General features: G+C 37.5%; 2 protein-coding genes across 8 annotated transcripts in view; one reads left to right on the top strand and one right to left on the bottom strand.

Annotated features, from left to right (window-relative positions):
* Window positions 1-10,766, top strand: part of LOC139752882 (UBX domain-containing protein 7) — a 35,783-nt gene extending 25,017 nt beyond the window's left edge. For both annotated transcript variants that reach the window (XM_071668897.1, XM_071668898.1), the window contains 4 exons: window positions 2,363-2,509; window positions 3,929-4,144; window positions 7,412-7,879; window positions 10,255-10,766. In XM_071668897.1, the coding sequence (XP_071524998.1) occupies window positions 2,363-2,509; window positions 3,929-4,144; window positions 7,412-7,879; window positions 10,255-10,413 (990 nt within the window). In that variant the 3' untranslated portion in view covers window positions 10,414-10,766. The remainder of the gene's footprint in view (window positions 1-2,362; window positions 2,510-3,928; window positions 4,145-7,411; window positions 7,880-10,254) is intronic.
* Window positions 1-13,767, bottom strand: part of LOC139752883 (EEF1A lysine methyltransferase 2-like) — a 102,035-nt gene that overhangs the window by 65,139 nt on the left and 23,129 nt on the right. For 2 of the 6 annotated variants that reach the window (XM_071668902.1, XM_071668900.1), the window contains one exon: window positions 2,765-3,472. In XM_071668902.1, the coding sequence (XP_071525003.1) occupies window positions 3,365-3,472 (108 nt within the window). In that variant the 3' untranslated portion in view covers window positions 2,765-3,364. Of the gene's footprint in view, window positions 1-2,764; window positions 3,473-10,762; window positions 13,394-13,767 lie in introns of those variants that run through there. The other 4 variants (XM_071668903.1, XM_071668901.1, XR_011713608.1 and 1 more) reach the window with 3 other exon arrangements.

Genomic DNA, 13,767 nt, shown 5'->3' on the forward strand with positions numbered 1-13,767 from the left:
TCCTCCAACCCCCTTAGTCTCCTGCTGCTTCACTCCATATTTTGTAACTATTATTTTTCCAGTTGTTGGTCACCTTTCACAAACATAAGCTATGTGGGCCACTTCCAATACTTTTTGCATTGTTTGCTCAATCTTTTATGCACTACGAGACGCAATGAAAAGTTTTTATTAAGAGTGTAAAACATGTGTATGTACATAGAAAGTGGTTCCAGGTGAAGGTGGGTTTGTGGTAGGGGTTTGTGATGTCATCATGGTTGTTTAATTTGTTTACAGATGGTATGGCAAGGAAGGTAAATACAAGGGTCTTGGAGAGAAGGGCAAGTATTCAGTCTGTATGGGATGAGATGAGGGAGGGCCTAGGAAATGAGTCGTTTGTTTGCTGGTGTCACAGCATTGGTGGCAAATTCAAATGAGAAACTGCAAAAGTTGATGTCTGAATTTAGAAGTATGCGAAAGGACTAAATTGAGAATAACTATGAATAAAAGCAAGATTATTAGGTTTAGCAGTGCAGAGGGACAGGTTACGTGGGTGTGAGTTTGAATGAAAAAAATTTGGAGGAAGTGAAGTGTTTTAAATACCTGGGTGTGAAAATAGCAGTGAATGGATCCATGGAAGCAGAAGTAAGTTATAGGGTGGATGAAGGGTTGCTGGTCATAGAAGCATTGAGGAATGTGTGGAAAGAGAATTTGTCATCTGGGAGGGCAAAATGGGCATGTTTGAAGGTATTGTAGTCCTAAAGATGTTGTGTAAATGCAAGGCATGGGCTGTTACAGATGAGAATGTGAAGAAGGGTGATGTATTTGAATGAAATGTTTAAGGACAATATAAGGTATGTGCATGATCAACTAAGTAAAATTGGGCTAGAAAGAGGTGTAGTAATAAGAAGTGTGGTCAAAAAAGCTGAAGAGGCTTTGCTGAAATGTTTTAGACATGCAGAAAGAATGAGTGAGGAAGGTTACCAAAGAGGATATATGAGTCAGAAGTGGAAGTGATAAAGAGAAGGGGAGACCAAACTGAAGATGGAAGTATGGTGTAAAAAAGAATTTTAGTGCTTGGGGCATGAACACAGGAGGGTGAAAGACATACATGGGAAAATGTGAACTGGAGGGATGTGGTATACTTTGTGCAATTTATTGTCAATGGACTGGACTGGAGTGTGTGAAGCAGCTGGAGGAAACCACAGAAAGGTCCGTGGAGCCTGGTTGTGTATAGGGGATGTGGTTTCATTGCCTTAAACATGACAATTAGAGAATGGACGGGAGCAAATAGGTCTCCCTTCGTCTGTTCCTGGTGCTACCTCATTGATGAGGCAAATGGTGAAAGAGAAACATGCACTCTTTTAGAGTGAGATTTTTGACAAGACAGTACCTCCAATATTGCAGTCTTGTCAAAGGTAACTTCACTTGCAGCGTAATGTCAAGAAGGCACAGTCCAGTAGCATCCCTCAGATGGTGTTTATATGATATGCTGGTGAACTCTTTGGTGATGACTGACTATTTAGAATGTAGTATGGGCCCTTCTTCATCATTCTACAAAGAGACCATAGGATTTGTTTGCCATCAGCGCACACAACATTGGTGCACTGATGGGATCTTTTATTAAAGTAAGTTCATGTGACAGTATCACTCTGTCCCCAAGTCATCACTGGGGGACATCACTAACCCTCCTAATGCCCAGGCAGGTAATTCTGGTGATATACCTCCCTGGTTGTTGGCTTCGTACCAACTACTCCCCATCTCTAGTAACTGATTTCTCACATAAAACTGTTGACAAACACACTCAACTGCTTCTAAAACATGTGCCTATCTTTTATCATTCTCATGGCCAGGTGCATAAGCATAAATAATCATCCACCTCTTAAAATCCACAATCTTTTTTACCCTCATCAGGCTCCAACTCATTTTCTTACTCATTGCTTAGCACATTCCTACAACTTAACCAGCATAGAGTGAGTATTACTCATATACTTTTTTATTAGATTTATACATTTTATTTGTCCTAAATCAGTAATACTAGATTGTGGGGATGACATTTGGAATGTAATGTCCCATTCACGATGGAAACCTTCAACTTTGAAGTAGAACTTTGAAGGTGAACAATTTGCATCAATCATCCTTTTCAAAGAACATGTCCTCCACTTATAATGAGGGCGGAATTTAGGTGGCTTCCAATGCTCATATGCATCCTTTAGTTCTTTTTATCAGCCACCCAAATGTTTGTTATGTAAAAATTCCTTGTCATTCCTTTTTTAATTGGTTATTAATACTGAATGTTTCATACACTTTGTACAGATTTTACCTTCCACCATGCAGTTGTATATTTCTGTAATGAATAAGATTAATGTTTTGACAAACTCCACAGGCTCGGGATGCAGGTGTATCTAGAAAACGGTGGCTGATGGTTAATATTCAGGATTCCAGTGAATTTGCCTGCCAAGTTCTCAATCGTGATGTGTGGTCCACATCAGCTGTGAAAACTATTGTTAAGGAGCACTTCATATTTTGGCAGGTATACTTGTTTTTGATGTAAGATACAGTTTGATTAAAGCTATGTATAAGTATGTGCACAGAGATGTGCTGTGTTTGAAATATCAGAAAAGCTTTTGACAGAATTGCTGGCTTTAGAGTATAAAAGAGAGCTGTGATATGAATATGACTTCCATTTTGGTGAGGCAGCATTAGTAACAAATGAACATAGGCCTACCTTGCATGTATTCATTCACTAGCCACCTAAGTCAGGCATCATTAAGAACAAATGAACAGCTGGCTTTCTTGCTTGTATTTATTTTGTTGTTACGTATAATGCACCAAGACCAGGTACATAGTGGAACTAAATGCAAGGAGCTAGGTGGTAAAATTATGAATGAAGTTTCCATTACACAGGCAAGCAACACAGACCCATATCTGTTTGAGCCTAAACTTAATAGCAGTTAGATATGGAAGTCAGGTTACAAGACTGACTACTCAAGCTTTCAAAACACTTGTTGCTTTAGGCTAATTCAATCAGGAGTCTTAAATTCATAATGAAGTGGTAGCCGTTTGCCCACACACTTAAAATGTATCTTCTACATAGATTGTGCATGGTTATTGTCATTGACATACAGTGTCCACAAATACAATTGTCTACCTTACTATACATTTTGAAAGATGATGTTACACTTACATTTTAGTACTTTGTAATCTCTTCTTTGGCCCTGATCTGCAAATGTCTGGGCATGGAATTGGCATGGTTCTTGAAGTATAATAAGTCCATGATTTGGGTCCATTGGGTCTTAATCTCTTGAATGAGGCAAGGCACGGATGAGGTGTTGTTGGAAGCAGGCACCTGATTGGGCATTCAAAGCACCCACTCTCCCTAAGAATCTCACGTATACCAATATTTCCTTGCTTCTAGGTGGAAAGTTTGGGATTTCTCCTCCTTAGAGAGGTAAGAGCCAACCATCTTGAAACATAGTTGAAGGAAATACAGCACCTGGAAACAAAGTTTCCAAAATTAGGAACATCCTTCCCTCAAGATAGCCTGAGGCACACTGAGATCAATTGATGGCTCACATTATCAGAAACACTAAGGCTCATCAACGAGATGTACAATGATTTTACTGCTAGTGCATTGTGAGCTTGTATCTACAATCAGCCTTAGCTATGTGTCGCCTTTGAAAATACATGAGGGTGGACATAATTTTTTCACCAACACTGTAGATTTGATATGCCCAAGTAGGGTGTTGCTGTTTGTATTTTTATTTCACTAGAGATGGATTTATTACATTTGGACTGACTGGGCATGGGAAAAAGATGATAGCTTTTTGTGTTGCCTTATCTTAAATAAAAACATTTCTCTTTTCCTGTTTTAAATTTTTCTTTCTCCTTTATCTGTTCTATTATTCCTTTTTCCAAATTCTCATCACCTGAAGTGTATTTTCTTTTCCAGGTTTACCATGATAGTGAAGAAGGTCAACGGTATATGATGTTTTATCAAGTGTCTCAATGGCCACATGTATCAGTACTGGACCCCAGGACTGGAGAGTGCTTGGTTACTTGGCATAAACTTGATGCTGTGACATTTTGTGACTTGGTTACTGAGTTTTTATCATCATATCCAAGCTTTAGTGAAAATTCATCCCCACCAAAGAAGAAAACACGAGCGGTTTGTTAAATTCTTTTTGTAACCATTACCACAGATCTTTATCAGTATGTCATAGACAAAAAGAGCTTTGATTTTTTACATATTTTTAGAATCCTACACTCACATCTAAATATTCATTAGGTTGTATTTCAGAAAAGCTTGGCCTCTTTCACCAGTATTTTTTGCCTTGTGAAAAATGAGGGTATGTTATATAATAAAAAATTGCTGATTATTAAGTATGAAATTCATGGGAGATGAAGAGAATGATAAAAGTACGGTTGGAGGAATAGTGACATACAAGACACTGATAATAATTACTAGGAGTCCATACATGGACTGCTTACAAGACACTGATGATAATTACTAGGAGTCCATACATGGACTGCTGACATTCTGTCCACAAATATACAATCTCTCCATGTCACACATAAACCCTGACAGTTTAACTTGCACAACTTTTTCTTCGTAACTCTAGATTTTTCCTGTAGTGAGCACTATGTGCTAGCCCTGTCTTTGCAGAATGGTAGGAGGAATAGATAGAAGTAGGTAGGAACATAAGACAGTTGCATTAGGTAGAAGTAGTAGGCAGAAATGATAGGTGGGAGCATGAGGTAAAAGTAATAGTTTGGAACATTAGGTAGACACATCAGGTAACAGAAGTCAGTAGGAGCCTCTGAAAATACTGCACTAGAGCTGCGCTCTGCCAGTGGCTTTCAAGGGTGCGGCACTAAAGGCTTTAATGTGGCACTGGAGTTCATCAGTTATGGAGATCTGCCATTCCCTATACTATTACCTGCAATTCTTGGTGTTTTTTGTGAGGGTAATAGATATGCTTGATAACCCCAGTACAAGGACTACTTTTCATGCTAAATTCAAATCTGGGTTTGAAATATATTTTAGGGGACTTTAAGGTATATGAATAAGTAATTAATGGTCATTCTTTTAGGTTGTGATTATTATGAATGTATTTGTTAGGTATCTTTTGGCTTGGGAAGTATTATGAGGTATTTTCCATGATTATTTTGGCTTGGGAAGCATTGTGAGGTATTTTCCATGATTATTTTAAGTATTGAAGAGTTTCGTTATGTCTTAATTCAGTTTTATAACATGAAGGTTTTTTAGCCTAATAAATTTTTGTGAGGGTCATAGATTTGCTTGAAAACTTTAGTATAAGGATTATTTTTCATGTTGAATCCTTATCTGGGTTTGAAACATATGTTGGGAGACATTAAGGCCTATAAGTAAGTAATTAATAATTACTCTTTCAGAAGATTTTATGATAATTCAGTTTGTATTTATTGGGTATATGTCAGCCTGGGGAAGCATTATGAGATATTTTCCACAATTATTTTGAGGATAGAAGCATTTCATTTGTCATATTTCAGTTTTAAAACAGATGGGCTTTTTTTTCGAGTTATTCCACAAACTCTTATGTGCATTTTTTTTTTCTTTTTTGTGAGGGTAATAGATTTGCTTGAAAATCTTAGTATAAGGTCTATTTTTCATGTTAAATTCAAATATGAAGTTGAAATATATGTTGGGGGACATTAAGGCCTGTAAATAAGTAATTAAAGGTTTCTCTCTTAGAATATTCTGTGGTTTTGCAGTTTGCATTTATTGCTTGGGAAGTCTTTTGAGATGTTTCCCATGATTACTTCAAGTATAGATATGTTTCATTATATCATACCAGTTTTGAAGCAAAACAAAAAAAAATTGGGCTTGAAAATTCCCTTAGCTATTACCTGTAATTTTTGGTATTTTTGAGGGGGTAATAGATTTGCTTCAAAACCTCAGTATAAGCATTACTTTTCATGCTGAATTTGAATTGGATTGAAATATACATTGGGGACATTAAAGCCTGTTATAAGTAATAAATGGCTATTCTTTTAGGAGGTTCTCTGAATATTCGGTTCATGTTTATTGGGTATCTCGGCTTGGGGAAGCATTGTGAGATATTTTCCATGATTATTTCAACTGCTTGAGTGTTTTATAATGTCATATTTCAATTTTAAAACAAAATGTTTATTTGGCCAAAAATTCCCTAAACAGTTGCTTGCAAATTAATTTTTGTGAGGGTAATAGATTTTCATACTGAATTCAAATCTGGAGTTGAAATATATGTTGGGGGGACATTAAGGCTTGTAAATAAGTAATTAATGGTTACTGTTTTAGAAGATTCTGTGATTATTCGGTTCATATTTGTTAGGTATCTTTCAGCTTCTGGAAGCTTTATGAGATATGAAATTTCCATTATTATTTCATGTAATTATACAACACATGGAAAATCCTAACTAACCAAGCAACAACACACTCACTTCACTTCTTAAGAAATTCAGCTGCAGGACCATCCACTCCCAGCTGCCTTGCCATATTTCATCTTGCACAAGGCTTTCACCAAACCACTTGCTACGACTCTCACTTTGCATACCTCCACAACCCAGACACCTCACATCAGCCATCGTATTATCAAACAAATTAATTGGTCCTGCAAAGACTCATTCCAGGTCTTCAACTCATCTTCTCCTCTGATCACTTCTCCATTTGCCTCCTTCCCTGATGTTCCCCCTTGTTCTCTTGTTTTTCTCATTCTGTTTATCTGCTTCCAAAACTTGCCCTGTTTTTCAAGTGTTGTACCTTCCACCCAGACCTCATGCTGCTTTCAGTTCTGTCATGGAATTTTTTTTTGTGTGTGTTTCTTTTGTAAACCATTTTTCCTTAAGTCTCTCACACTTATCTCTAAATACTCCTTACATTCCTTCCCTCCAAATGATAACAGAGCTTTGCATAACTGATCCCATTACTGTTCCACTCTTGGGTAATACCACTGAGGTGGAAAGCATAATCTAGATATGGTTTGTCTCTTTGAATAAAATTTTCTCTACTTGTATGAGGCTGTCAAAATATTATTTCTATCCAATACTCTTCATGTGAGCTTTATAATGTACCATTTAGATTTCTTACCTCTTCAAAAATCTATTCATCATGCAGTTTCAATGTAAACCTTTTTTTTCAAATTGTGTGCTCACTGCTTGCTCTTTTGTCGGCTCTTTTTGCTGTTTATACTTATTTTTGGACTTTTTTAGTGTCTGTATAACTGCTTGTTCACTTTACCTCCACATTGATTCTGAAATTGTGCATCATTTATGGTTACACATGATGCATATGCTTCATTATACTTTTTCAGAACAAAGTTAAGAGGCAGATTAAATAAAGATACCCACCATTTGTGAAATAAATTTGATGTGTTAGTTTTTATTCTCAGTATTCTATTTTTATGTGATTTTGCAGGATATGAGTGAGAGCATCTTGGAGGCTGATGAAGCATCCCAAATAGAAGCTGCCATTAAAGCATCACTTGCCGAGGTGATGCGTGATGACCCCAGTCCCCCCTCAGCCACTGTTGAGGATGATGATGAAGACAAAGAAGATTCAGATGCACTGGAGACATTTGACTCAGAAACTGATGATACAGATTATTCCTTTGTAAAGGAAAGACCAAAAAAGGAAACCATTAAGAGAACATTCAATGGTGAAAGTGTTTTATGCAGGAAATTTAATAGTGCAGTTGAGGATGAAAAGAATGGCAGGGATAGTATATGTAATGAAGAAGAGTCATCAGACAATAAATGCTCTAACAGTGAAGAGGAGTGGAAATTACATTTAGGCCCACCAACTGATCCTGAATCAAAATTAATGCTGAGGCTGCCAGATGGTTCCAGAGACATTGTGTCTATGCCATCATCATCTAAACTAATGGTTTGTTATTACTAAAATTCTTGGAAATATAGCAGTGACCATGAAGTAAGCTAGACTGCCATCTTGAACCTTTCTGTTGTGTATTGCACCTGTACTGTGAATGCTGAAAATGGCAAACATGCCTGTGATAGATTATAAATTAGTTATGAAGTAAACTCACAGTACTTAAAGGTGTTACAATTGGAGTCAAGAGGTCATTTTATTCTTGGTTGCCCCAAGGAGCATTTGTACATTGGGGAGCTTTCCCATTAATGGTTTGTTATTGTGGCCACAATTGTGTTGAAACACTTTAATCTGCTGCATTATAACAACACTTTAATTTCATTATACTACATACATGAATTTAATTTTCTATATTATCTTTATTTCCCATGTAAGCAAGGTAGCATCAGGAACAGATGAAGGAGCTTTACAGGGGGAAAAAAAATGATGCTGAGCTCCTTCCTTTATTCCTTCTTTTGGAAAGTAATATAGGAGGGAAGGATTTGCAGCTCCCTGATCCTGCCCCTCTCAGTCACTTCATACTACACTTAGGAGAAATGTGGGTAGTATTCTTTCTTTCCTGTCTCGGGACAAGAGATTGAATACTCTCCCATTTATCCATTATATCGTCATACATATAATCCCTTTTGTACTTTGCTGTTCATCAGTATTCTACTAACATGTGTGGAGTATTGGATTATGCCTAATAATTCTTTTAAGATTTTATCACTTATTTATTTGTAATTATTTAATGTTTCACGAGGCTTTTTATATCTTTTACTTCCATAGTTTCTTCACTTCGCTTTTTCCATTTATTCATTTCCCACAGCTTATTTTTTTACATCTTTTATAACATCTTAATTTCTTTTATGGATTTTTGATGTTTTGTTGATCTGTCCATATATCATTACGAACTGTGCCCCGATTTCCATGGGATGGATCAGGTACGTACAGTTCAGGTTGATGCCTTTCAGGCAAACCATATTGCCAGAGATTTTTACCAGGTCAGTCCTGGCACTCTTTGTTGGACTAACATCATTAGAGCAGTAGTACTGGAACAACTTGAAAATTTTCTGATCATAACAGATTCAAAAGAAGGATGTGTCAGCCTAAACTTCTTAAATCTTGTTTTCCAGAGCACTCAGTTGGAAGAAATATCAGACTGTTCCAGATCAGAAGTTCACTTGGCTCAGGGTCATTATGTAGTTTCAGAAAGGTTCACTTTGCCTTCCTGCTATGTGTTTAGCACTTATGAGGGAATAAGTTTTTTAGGTATGCCACAAAAAATGTATGCAAGAATGTTAGAATAATGAAGAGCAAGGGGGTTTTAGGAAAGGTAGGGGGTGCATGGATCAGATTTTTGTTGTAATGATGGCAGTAGAAAAGTATTTCACGAAAGGTAAGAAGTTGTATGACAAAGTCGTGGAATGCTTTATGGGACGTGTTAAGGATGTATGGTGTAGGGGGACAGCTGCTGGATGGAGTGAAAGGTTCGATAGAGGAGCAAATGCAAGTGTAAAAGTGGATGGAGAGTTAAGCAAGAGTTTTAGGATACATTTAAGTGTGAGGCAGGGCTGTGTGATGTCACTGTGGCTTTTTAATACATTTATGGATGGAGTGATGAGAAATGAAAGCAAAACGGGAAAAGGGGTGCAAAGGTGTATGTTGGTGAAAAGAGAGGATTAAGGGACAGCATAGCCCTCCCAACCCTAACCTATGCAGCCAACCAAAACATGGACATGGAATGAGTCATGGAGGTCACAGAGCTGTGGAAATGAGCTATTTGAGAAGAGCAGAGCTGCGCTGTGGCAGAAAATTAATTATGGAGTGGTAGAATAAGTGAATTGTAATACTTTGGGGTGGTTTGGGCATGTGGAAAGAATGCAAGACTGGGAGTTTACAGGGAGACTGTATGATACTAGAATTAAAGGGGTTGTTATGTGAGGGTGGAAGAATGCATGGAATGGTGTATGTGAGCGAGGCATATGAAGGCAGAGATAGGCTGAGGTTCTTTTGCTGTGGCCACTCCTTGATGGGAGTTCCTGGAGAGAACAGTCGTCAGAGATATAGATAGATAGGCAAGTATGCTTGGACTTACAGTCAATATTCCCCTTCATGTGGATGGCGAAGGGAATGACCAAAAATTTTGTTTGAGAAAATGCTACTTGGTTCACCTTTCTAGAAGTATTTAGTAATATAGTGTAAACTTTAAACTAGGCCCTTTGCAGCATTTTCTCCAAACCTCTGTAATCAAAGTTTTACATATTTCCCCTTTATATATATATTGTAAAGAAAAATGCTTTATTTGTGTATTATGAGTAAAGCAGCTTTAGTGTTGGGTTAATTTTATCTTAAAATTATTTTGATAATGACGAACTTTTTTTTTTTTGCAGGCTCTGGTGAAATATGTTGGCAGTAAAGGGTACAGCAGTGAGCAGTATGAATTGATCACCAATTTCCCTCGCCGAGAAATCTCACATATGGACATAGGATTAACTTTAAAGGACGCAGGACTCTTTCCACAAGAAACAGTATTTATTCAAGCCAGATAACCTTTCATGCAAAGGGAATTATGCATAGCTTTCCAGTAGCATTAAGGTATTGATTGCTGGCTATTAAATATTCACTATCCTACATGAAATACCCTGAATAGCCAAAATAAAGGAAGCCAATACCATTATTAAAACCAACAATACCTTAAGAAAAATGTGTTCATATTCTAAGGGTTCATTTTATTTTTGTAAGATAGAATTCCTTAGAATTTTTAAATAGTGAAAAATCAGTAAATCTTACATTTACAATTTATATCTTTCCATTTTTAATACTTATTTATTTGAAGTATACTTTTTGTATGTTATTCTCTGAACTGAGAATTTTAAGGAATTAAAGAAAAGATATACATTTATTCATATGTATATATAACCCAAAATGCCTTGTCTCATGAAAAGATTGATTGTGTAGAATTTATCTAGCACCAGAACCTAATGGTTGCTTGGCTTTTTTAGCATGAAAATATCTAAAAGTTTAGTTATTTACATAGATTTATATATTTTGCTTTTCTGTGAAATATATACAGCTGTAGGGGGAATGCCTCTAAATATCATGTGTGTTTATACCATACAGTACTTATGACAGTCACACACACTTCCCTTCTCAGTAACCATTTGATATTCCTCTGATCTCTCATCCTTTCATCTCAATCAAATACTCTCTCTCTTTTCTACCTGCCTACCTTTCCTCTTTGGTGAGGAGACCTTTTACCACCTTGCTAAGAAGCAAAAAGTAAGGTGTAAGAAAAAAAAAATAAAACAGCCCCTCAGAACTTTTCATGATACTTTTATCATATGTAAGACTGACTGGGAATATATATTTCGTGACATTCTGGTGGACTGTGGTGATATGTGGCAACCCAGGTGGAGTGACCATATAGTATATAGTATTTTTCACGACTGTATAAGCACACCATTTAGAGTTGTGTGCCGTTTTCCATATTAGTGCAGTAGTGCCAGGAACAGATGAAGAAATGTCCCCATTTGCTTACATCCAGTCTCTAGGTGGCTGAAAACTTCACATACACTAAAACCACAACCTCTTATCTACAACAAAACCTTAAAATCCTTTCTGTGATTTACCCTGACTACTTCATATGCCCTGGTTCAATGAAGTGACAGTACATCATGCCCACATACCACATTGATCCACTTCACTCAATCCCATGCATGCCTTATATCATGCTGCATGTTCACTCTCCAGGCACTCTGAGCCCTTTTCACTCCATTCTTCCATCTCCAAGTCAGTTTCGTTCTCCTTGTCCTGTCCACTTCTGACAAATATATCCTCTTAGTCAACTTCTCACTCATTTTCTCCTTACGTCCAAAACATTGCAGCACACCCTCTTCTACTCTCTCAAGGACACTCTTCTTATTAACACACCTCTCATCATTTCTTAATTACATCACATACTGTCATCAAACATTCCATTTCAAGCACATTCACTGTCTTCTGTATATGCACATTCAGAGGCCACACTTTGCATCCACTTAATGTATGGATGTGAAGAAGATTGTGTGGGAAAGATAGTTAAAGCAATTTTTCTTCGAAAGTCCTCCATCAACCCAGCCACAGTCTTTAAATATTTCTTTCAAGTGAGCAAAGGCCAAGGCTTCCTGTGCTGTCTCTCTGCTCCTCATGTAATCCCATTAAAATCTCCATTACATATATCTTAAAAACTTTCATGTTATTCTCCTTAAATTTTCCTCACAAACTTGTACTTATTATTGTTTCTCCTAATCACCTAAGTCATTCAACATTATCTGTATTACCATGGGATCATGAATGCACAATTTGCAAGTTAAAGGGTATACACCTATAATGGTAGGTGTAAGGGACCATTATAAGCTACTAATGGTATGCTGACTCAGTTGGATGTTTATCCCTTAAACAATGGGCATGAGTCTAGAAATTCCATCACAAAGGATGAAAAAGAAATGATCAATCAGCTCTCAAAAGCAACTGAAAATAATTTTCATACTTGAACACCGTTTCCTGTGTTAGTGAGGTAGAGCCAGGAAACACAAAGAAAGACATCCCCATATATATACATATACACACATGTGCATATATACATATATACATACAGTATATACACATGTACATATTTATAACTGCTTATCTGCATCCACTCCCAATGCCACCCTGCCCCACAGAAAATAGCACCAATGAATGAAAGAAAAGAAAAAGATAACACACATTCTTTTCTCTTCCCCAACACCCTATCGCCACCCCCTGCATCAGCGAGGTAGCACTAGGAAGATGATGAAGAAAGCCTACATCTGCTCACATTTGTTCTCTAGCTGTCATGGGTAATGCCCCAAAACCAAAGCTTCCTATCCACATCCAAACCTTACATACCTTTCATGGTTTACCCCACATTTCACATGCCCTGGTTCAGTCCGCTGACAGCACATCGACCCCGGTATACCACATCATTCCAATTCACTCTATTCCTTGCACACCTCTCAGCCTCTCTCTCTCTTGTATGTTCAAGCCCTGATCATTCAAAATCTTTTTCACATCATCCTTACCCCTCCAATTTGGTCTCCCTCTGACACATATATCCTCTTTGTCAACTTTTCCTCACACAATCTCATTCTATCCATAGGTGCAGTTTTTGTAAAAATTAGACAACCAACTCTTGGAAAAACACCTTATCTACTGGACTGGCTAATCCTGTGTGCACATAAACTTCATAACATTTATATTAAAGTGATCAGAAACAGAAACTATAAAAGCAACTATTTTTTTCTTACCAATTAACAGTATTTGTAGTCTAGGAAAAGCAAATTACAATCTTGGCCTTTCCTATGCAATGACAGTAGGGTCACATCAGTGGCTGGTACAAGCAGCAGTGGATGCCAGAGATGATGAGTCCCAAGAAAATGAGCGCAACTGCACACTGTGGTCACCAGTGGGTTACTGAGGCCTCTAGGCAGCTCCACTGACTTTCACTTTGGGTGGCCATCTATGCCCAGCCTACAATGAATGGAGAATTTAACTCGTGGTGGGCAAGCATGTCTTAATAGAGGACAAAGCAACCAACTATACTTCCATATATCTCTATATTTCTGATTGCCTAACTCCCTCAAGGGGGTTGCCATGTCAAAAGTTTCCATAACTGGTGAACTCCTATACTGCTTCTCAACCTTTAGTGCCTAACCCTTCTTAACAGGCCATCAGCAGAGGGCAACTCTAGCGCAGTTTCCTGAGGCCCATACCTAATGTTCATACCAACTTCTTAAATCTCAAATTGCTCTCTGCCATTCTGCCAAAAGGCAAGGTTAGCACAGGGTGCACTTATGGGTTAATCAGCATCTGTATGCATGGCAAAGCAGAGGAGCTTCGGTTAC

This window comes from Panulirus ornatus, chromosome 13 (assembly GCF_036320965.1).
Source record: "Panulirus ornatus isolate Po-2019 chromosome 13, ASM3632096v1, whole genome shotgun sequence".
NCBI lineage: Eukaryota > Metazoa > Arthropoda > Malacostraca > Decapoda > Palinuridae > Panulirus > Panulirus ornatus.